This window comes from Eulemur rufifrons, chromosome 29, assembly GCF_041146395.1.
Source record: "Eulemur rufifrons isolate Redbay chromosome 29, OSU_ERuf_1, whole genome shotgun sequence".
NCBI lineage: Eukaryota > Metazoa > Chordata > Mammalia > Primates > Lemuridae > Eulemur > Eulemur rufifrons.
The window spans coordinates 67561483-67570421 of record NC_091011.1 but is presented as its reverse complement, the minus strand read 5'-3'; the positions used below and the strand labels follow the sequence as shown (position 1 = coordinate 67570421).

The following is an 8939-nucleotide window of genomic DNA, read 5'->3' as shown; positions in this document are numbered from 1 at the left end:
CAAATGTATTAAGAATTGCAAAGGAGACATTGGAATAGTGGTTAAAAACATAAGTCTTCAAAGAAAATAATCTTATTTATTTCATTTTTTTTTTTTTTTTTTTTTAGAGACAGGGTATCACTCTGCTGCCCAGGCTGGATGGAATACAGAGGCATGATCATGGCTCATTGTAACCTCAAACTCCTGGGCTCAAGAGAACCTTTCCCCCTCAGCCTCCCAAATAGCTGGGGCTAGAGGTGTGTACCACCATGCCCCGCTTATTCATTCATTCATGACAGAGTCAGAGTTTCACTATGTTATCCAGCCTGGTCTCAAACTCCTGGCCTCAACTGATCCTCCTGCCTCGGCCTCTCACAATGCTGAGATTACAGGCATGAACCACCACACCCAGCCAATAATCCTATTTTTAATAAATAGAAGGGTTTTAAAGTTGTAATCTGCCATAATATGTAAAAATATATAACTAAAAATTTCTTTTCTTGTTAGTTCTCCACTGTTTGTTTCTAACAAAACATTAAATGCATTTTCCAAAGAAAGCTTGTATGATTTGAAATAAAATATGAAAAATAAAAGGCTTTTTAACAGTTTCTGTATAATATTCCCAATTAATGATGTGTTTACATTTTAAAATTTTGAATTAATAGAACAAAGTAATTGAATTTGATGGGTATTTTTATATTCATGGGTAAGAACTATACAAATAATAGGTATTTTCAAAATAATATAGATTTTACTTTTCCAGAACTCATTTTAATTGAATTTCTAAAAAATTCTATTTCTAAATATTTGTCCAGCTTGGACTATAGCTCTATCTTCCATAATAAGGAGGTTGATCAAGTCTTTTTACACTATTGATGTATACCATTGTTTTATACATAAATTTAATATTTTTATGTTTTATAAACATAAGTTAAAAATTAATACTTCTATTAAACAATATTAAAACCTAATTGTTTTTAGCATATTGATGAGACGGCCAAAGTAAAATAATATCAAAAATGAATGAAGAATGAAAATAAATAAGTAATGCTTTAGGTAATTCAAAGAACCTCAATTTCTATTATATAGTCTTTTTTCTTCCACAGAAATATTCAATAAAGACAGAATGAACTGTACAACACTTTTGTAATGTGCATCCAGAACCTATTGGTTAACTCAGTGCTACAGCCCAGATTTTGATATGGATTTTAAAAGTTTACTTTTTACCAGCAATTAAAATATTTTAAACTCCCACTGAGAATAGAACATATTTTATTATTACAATATGTTGACGCTTTACATTGTCTGTGAGAATGTGTTTTCCTCTTAAAGAGTATAACTGTAAGCAAAGACAAGAAGATACTTTTCTCAACAAAAACCCTTTTCCCAAACTGAATGGTTCTTTGACACAGGAAGCTTGGTATGACACACCACATGTGAATGAGGGAGGCTGCAAAAGCTGGTCAGGTAAGGCAAAGAATAAGGATGAGAAATTTACTTATCAGGAGTTTAGAGCAGTCAGTAGAAATTGCCTCTTCTTCCCAGACTGGTTTGTCCTGCTCAGTGAATAGTGTTTTATTCCAACATCCTCTTTCCCTAATAGGCATTTAAAATAATAATGAGAGAATTAAAAAAAAACAATATATTTACAGTAAATAAAAACCTGTAACATGAGGGGCAAGGTTCTGATGTTTTCCTGGGCACAGGATATGCTCTTGAATCTGGTATCAAACCTACTGCCTTCAGTGAATCCATTTTACCAGCAATTAGGACAGTTATCTCCCTTAAATGGAAAATTTCATTACCATTCCTCTGCAACCTTGAAAGACAGAACACTTTTTCCAATATTATTAATCACAATGGAGGAAAGTTGTTAGAAACTTCCTTTTATGTTGTGGTCTATGGCCAGTTGGAAAAATCCTCTTAGGAAAACTTAGTATTGGTGTTTCTCAGGACATGTTGACCTATGTCCCATTTGAATTTATATAAATTTAGAATAAAATCTGGCTGTCTAATTTCTATTCCTTGAGTTGCTTCTCAAGAAAGTGAAAAGGCAAAAAAAAAAAAAAAAAAAATTAAAAATGTAGGCCTCTTTGATTTGCTTGAAAGATGACAACTAGTCTTAACTAAGTTCCTTTTATTTATCATTATATTAATATTTTAAGTTAAATATTATACCAACCAGAATAATTAAGAAACAGCAGTACATTCACACATATTTCTTAAAAATTGAAATCTTTTAAACAACCTTATTAATGATTTTGTAAATTATAATACCTATATTTGGTAAGGGTACAGTGAAATAAACATAGACTCTTTGATTCAGGAATTTAACTTTTAGGAATTTAGCCTGATGAAATGTATAATTAAATGGACTAACACATGTGTATAAATGTGTTTGTCACAGCATTATTTGTAATACAGAAAAGCTGGAGACAATGTAAATATAAAATTAACAGTTAACAGTTAACAGTTGTTATCTTTCAGTGGTGGGTTTCCAGGTGATTTATTTTCTTTACTCCTTTCTGTATTTTCCAAATTTCCTTCAGTGAATATCTTTACCTCAAAAGAGGATTTAATTCATTTCTAATAATGTGGAGGAAAGTCCTTTTAAAATGCTCATCAACACATGAGTGGATTAATAAAATGGGGTATATGTATACCATGAAGTATTTTGCAGCTATAAAAAATGGTGAACTGATACCCTTTGTAACAACCTGGATGGAACTAGAGATCATTATTCTAAGCAAAGTATTGCAAGAATGGAAAAACAAACACCACACGTACCCACTATTAAATTGGAACTAATCCATCAACACCCATGTGTACATATGGTAGTAAAACTCAGCAGAAACCAAGTAGGTGGGAGCGGGGAGGAGGGGCTGGGTAAATTTACACCTAATGGGTACAATGCATGCTACTTTGGTGAGGAGCACACTTATAACTTTGATTCAAACTGTACAAAAGCAAATCATGTAATCAAAATGTTTGTACCCCCGTAACATTCTGAAATTTAAAAGAAAAATAGCTACAGTTCAGCAAAAATGAAATTCAATGCTCTCTTTACTAACATTGCATCTTCCAATTACTTGCATCTTTATTTGCCTTCCATATAATATTAAAATATGGCAAGAGCCAAAAGAGGTATTTCAAGTTCCCCTTTCTTCCCAAATGAAATTCCCCCAAAATAAGACCACCATATCCTCAATTTATGCACTTCTGTGTAATTTCTCTTCCTAATTATAATTAGTTCTTTTGAAGTTTATATGTCCCTGTCACTGTGTTTGTCTTTTCAATGTGCTGATAGGGACACATTTTCTGCCTTCAAATTCCACCAATCTTCTCTCTTCACCGCCTCCCTCCTTCTCTTCCTGTGTTATGGAGTGTGTATAATTCCTTGCTCTTCAAGGACTTCATTATTCAGCAGGTAGCATATGAAGCAGTTACATAATGCAAGTTTTATTCCTATTTGTAAAATAATTGATCAAAAAAGTTCTCATTGCAACAATTTCCATACAATGTCATGTAACCAACTGCAATGTGGAGGTAGGCCACAATCCAACATAACTAAGGGCTCTCAGCCTGTTGAATCTGACACTCCAGCAGCCTCAGTACTACTCCAGGAGCTAATGCAGAGCCTACATCTCTATGGAGAGTAGTGTTCCAGCTTTCTGAGACAGAAGGCAACGATCACATTTCCCAAGAGCTTCTAAAGAGAAGGAAAAGGAGTAGAGGAGGGCGAACAGGTTACCAAATCCACTTGAGCACACTCTGCATAAACTAACCCACCAAATTAAAGGGCGAGAGGTCACCTGAGCAGGCTTTAGCTTTTAAAGCCCTCAGAGTTCTGATGCCCATTACATCAGGGCAGGCCACCTATAACACCGTGGTAACTACAAAAATTCTTGAGGGCATCTGTTGTGGGTTTTCCATCTTTCAATGTCTGTCCTTCTGAACCTTCTATTGCCTTTCTTGGCCCTCTCCTTTCCCCATTTTCTATGTCCTTTGTCCAGCAGCAGCAGCACTACAGGCATGAAACCTTGTTGGCCCAAGAATTAAATCACCATTTGGTGGCCAGGACACTCTTTGCACCACAATGAAAGCACGCACCTATACTTGGGTTCCTCGAAGTGTTAAAATTCCTGTGCTGTCAAGTCTATCTCAAGGCGCAAGTAGCTAAAGGGAACCTACATGTGACAAGATGCAGCGGACGCTCAGGGAGAAGGCCCTGGCTGCATCGCACGAGATTGTAAAGAGTACGGCGTAGAATCGCTAGACTTGAGAAAGCTGGGTGGTAAATGAAGCCCAAACTAAGCAAACTCACACGCGCAAGCGCGTCGCTCACAGCGGCGCTCCGAGGCCGCACCACGGCTCATGCGCATAGAATAGGGGCGGGCGGGGGAAAGGAGAGGAGCACTCGGGCCTACAGCTCCCAACGCCTCAGCCCCCTCGGCCCGCAAGCCCCGCCTCCTCCAGCTGCTCTCCTTCCCAAACAACCTGGTGCGCCGCCGGTGCTCTCAGTCCATTGGCTCTTAGCCTTTTCCGTTTCCGCCCAGCCCTCCAAAGTTCACCAATCAGCTTGTGCGTTTGGGTGAGGGGCCACCTCCGAGGCTGTCTCTCGCGCTCCTCTGCCTCCTCCGGCTGCTGCCTCCGCTGCTGCCTCCTCCTTCCCCACCTCCTCCGTCAGGGGAGCGTCTGCGGGGGCCTGAGGGGCGGCGGCGGCGGCGGCGGCGGCGGCTGCGATATGGAGCCGGGGGCCGGCGGCCGAAGCGCCGCTCGTGGTCAGGGGGCTGGGCATCCGAGCACTCCGCCGCCCCGGGAGCAGGAACGGAAGCTGGAGCAGGAGAAGCTCTCCGGAGTGGTGAAGAGCGTCCACCGGCGGCTCCGCAAGAAGTACCGAGAAGGTAAACAGCGAGCTCAGGCAGGGGGAGGGGAGGCCTCGTCGCCCCCAACCCCTTGTCACCTTTTCCCTCCCCCAAAGAGGCCACCATTAAAACCTAAAGGATCTGCACGTCACCCCCAGCAATTGCCGCTCTCCCAGGCCCGGTCCCAGTCCCCGGTCAGCGTCAGGAGCGCTCCTTCCGCCCCCTTTTCTTCGAGGGCCCTTCAGGAGAGTTCCGGGCCTGTGGGGGAACTGAGTCCCCACCCCCTCCAAGCCCCTGTCCCCTGCTGGGGTGCTGAGATTGTTGTCACCACACAAACACATACTAGCTCACGGGGGGGGGGGGCATTCGTTACGACAGACGCGAAGGTAAAACGCGGAGACAGGTAAAATCCGTTTGTAAAAGACGGAAGAAGCCTGAGTTGCCCCTGTCTCCCTTGCGCTTGACCAGCCTGTTGTTCCATTTGCTTCCGCGTCAGGCCCCCTTCCTACTACTTCATTCCTACGGCCATGCCGAAGCTTCCTCGCATTGGCTTCCAGGGCTGCGAAGTCAGCAGGCCTTTTAGCTGACTGGACTTCACCTTGTCAAAAGGGGGATGGACTACACCCAGGGCCTCCACCGCCCATTCTTCAAATACTTGATCTTAGTGTTCATTTAGGCGGATGAGGAAGAGATCTGGGGCACAATTTTCAAAATACTGTTTAGTTTTGAAGCCTCCTAGAGCCACAGATGCTGATGAAGCCGGCCATCGGTGGGAACCCTCTCCGTGGAGAACCATAAGCAAGGGAAGAAGAAGCCTTAGTAGCTTTTGCTTGTGCCTGAGGAGTGTTACAGTTGTAGGCAACAGTTACCCTTGGTATTTTTAAATATAAGCTTTTGTACAGAGCTGTTTTATAAGATTTCAACAGTGAAAATTCTCAAGTGTTTTCTTATCGTCAGGAGAGAGTTCTCCTAAGTATCTAAATGGGGGATAACTTTCAGCTGGCTTTCCTTTTAGCTTAATTGCGGACTGAAAAGTAAGCAGCCTTTTAATGTTAGTCTTATACTTAGTTAATAATTTAGGATTAGAAGCAAAATTATGGCAGTGAAGTAACAGACACATGTAAGATCATGTTACTTTTGATTTATACCCCTTTTCAGTTACTGTAGAAAGTTAAAACTAAATGTCCTTTGTTTTGAATTTAGTTGATGTGTTTCATTTTTCAAACTTCAAAGGTTTCTTTCCTTTGCAACTCAGGCTTAGCTTTTCATAGAGGCTACTTAAATAGTCATCCCCAAAGGTGATTTATAGTTATTGTTTAATAGGTAGCAATAGAGAGAGACTTATCAGACATAGTTAAAATGCTGAAATTTATTTTTTAAAAGAATAAACCCCAACCCACAATTTAGTCAATAAAATGAGTAGTTACCATAGCAACAGTTGCATCATTCCTGATATTCAAAGAATGCACTTACATAATGGCATTCACTGTAGATTTTATGTTGTTTGGAGAAATGAGGACATACTTCACTGCAATTTATTGTGCTATTTTGTACAAATTGAACTAAATGCATCTTTTTAAAGAGAAAAACGACTAGCAAATAATTCAGTTAATTTTTACCTTTTAATAATTTCGTTCTTCATTCTTTATTCATAAATGAATAGGTTCCACTTAAATTAGCACACTACTAATGTGTCATCATCTCTTGAAGTGCTGTTTATCCTTGCTTAGTTCCCACATGTTTAAACATGTCTTTAAGCCCACATATTAACCAGAAACACTTGTTTCTAACGAGAATTGGTAGTTGGAAGTTGCTAGGGATAGATACATGCAGTTCATAAGTGAATGATCTAGTATGCTTCTGGTTAAGTAAAGTCCTGGCAGTCTAAAACATTTGAATGAGACTGTTCTTTAGGCATTTTAATACCCTAAATTCCACCAATGATCTAGACTTCTCTAGGCTTTGCTCCAGTGATATACAAAGCCCTGTCAGTGAACTAGCAAAATAAATGATCCTAATGAGCATGCTCTTTCTACCTTTATTTCTGTTATATAGACCAAATATTAGTTGTAAAAAATCCATCTGTGAATAAATCTGTGCACATAGTAATCCCAAAGGAATAATTTTTAGTATTTTATTTTGAGACTTAGTATTGTAATACTGATAGTTTCCAGTCTGTAAATATATTTTATAAGTTCATTTTCAAATCAGCTGTTATAATAGAAATGGTGCTTAGGTGCTAGACCAGCCTGCAAAGCCCCATTTAATCAGTAACATACCTAAACAATAGTACTAATTACTATGGAAACTATACTCCTTGTATGACAGTTTTCCTGCCAGAAAATGCAGTGAAAATTCCAGCTTAGAATCTTGGAATATTAGACTAGAGGGAATCATTTAGCAAAGATTCCCAAACATGGCTGATCAGCAGACTCATCTGTGTGCCTTTTAGAAAATTCTTGCATTCCACCTCAGATCTACAGTTTTAGATCCCTATCATTAGGACCTGGAAATTTGTCAGCCAGATTTTGGAGTGGTGATCTAATAGCTCCTTCATTTTATAGGTGAGTGGGTCCCCCCAACATTAAACTAACTTGCTTGAAGTTTAAGCAGTTCATTGTTAACACTGTACATATTTGATGAGAATAATAGATTCCCCCCATTCCAAACCTAATATTGGTGACTCCAAATGTTAGAATAGAAGGGAAAATGAGAAGCAGGAAGTGGCCCTAGGACTTGCATTAGGGAAAAGGATATAAATTGATAGGAATGGATTATATATTGGATGGGAGTGATTAGCTGAGTTGGCGCTATGTGAGGTGTGGTTTTTTGGGAAGAGATGGCAGAGAAGGAAATAAAACAATGGTGATATAACACCTCTTGTATTCTCCTGTATAGAGCTGGAACCCATTCTACTAAGTGAAGTATCACAAGAATGGAAAAACAAGCACCACATGTACTCACCATCAAATTGGTTTTAACTGATCAACACTTAAGTGCACATATAGGAATAACATTCATCAGGTGTTGGGCAGATGCTGGGGCGGAGGAAGGGGATGGGTATATTCACACCTAATGGGTGCGGTGTGCACCCTCTGGGGGATGGATACGCTTGAAGCTCTGACTTGGGTGGGGCAAAGGCAATGTACGTAACCTAAACATTTGTGCCCCCATAATATGCTGAAATTAAAAAAAAAAAAAAAGGCAAAACAGGTCATTGACAATAAGGACCAGGCTGAGAACTAGATAATGAGTGCAGGGTTGGAGAATAGAGTTTTCCCTTCTCTTATCTTTGGTAGTGGAATTGGAAACAAGGATAATAATGAAAATAAGATTTTTCTGCATTGGTAGGGAAAAATTTGTCTTCACTGTTCCCCAATCTGTTTGTCCAACTGATGCTTGTTGATGGTGATGAGCAGGCTTAGATGTAGGGGGTGGTGGTTAGGGTTGCAAAGACTAGCAGTTAAGTTTAATGCACCCTTTTTGTTAACTACTACTTTTTGCCTCTCCATTTTACTGACTGTCCTGTGTTACCACTTAAGAGATTCTGTGCCAATTTATATAAGGGTAAAGAATTGGAGATAAAGGTCAGTGTTCCAGACAGTACTGGTATCTGAAGTAGTTACTGAAAGGAAATGGTGGGGAGGTGCCTAGTATTGATGATGAGAAGGGGTATTTCTGGCATCAGCCATTTATAGTTAAGAGAGTTTTAAATTGAGGTTATATAAATGGAAATATGCTAGCACATATAGGTGTTTTCTGTTTTTGCTATACAGAATTTTAAAAATTTGACCTCCACATAAACCAGAAATATTGTAAATATATCATAAGACTTGTAGACAGCTTTTTAATGAGAAACAGCTAGTTTTGCTTTTCAAACAAGGACTTCATTGTTTAATCAGATGTGCCTGATAAATACATATCAAATTGAGAATTGAAGTAGAGCCATGTGTATTTTCAGTTCTCTTTGTGTGATTTTCTTTCCATAATTCTATTCACATGAACCCATTCCTATAATGATTGCTTTTATGCCTGGCATTTCTTTTTCCAAACTTATTCATGTAAAATTCCAAGAAAATGTAAAAGGCTGCAGCT

General features: G+C 39.3%; 1 protein-coding gene across 1 annotated transcript in view; it reads left to right on the top strand.

Annotated features, from left to right (window-relative positions):
- Window positions 1-4592: 4592 nt before the first annotated feature.
- Window positions 4593-8939, top strand: part of SAMTOR (S-adenosylmethionine sensor upstream of mTORC1) — a 90303-nt gene continuing 85956 nt past the window's right edge. Inside the window, exon 1 of the mRNA XM_069461918.1 lies at window positions 4593-4883. Coding sequence (XP_069318019.1) covers window positions 4724-4883 — 160 coding nt within the window. The 5' untranslated portion in view covers window positions 4593-4723. The remainder of the gene's footprint in view (window positions 4884-8939) is intronic.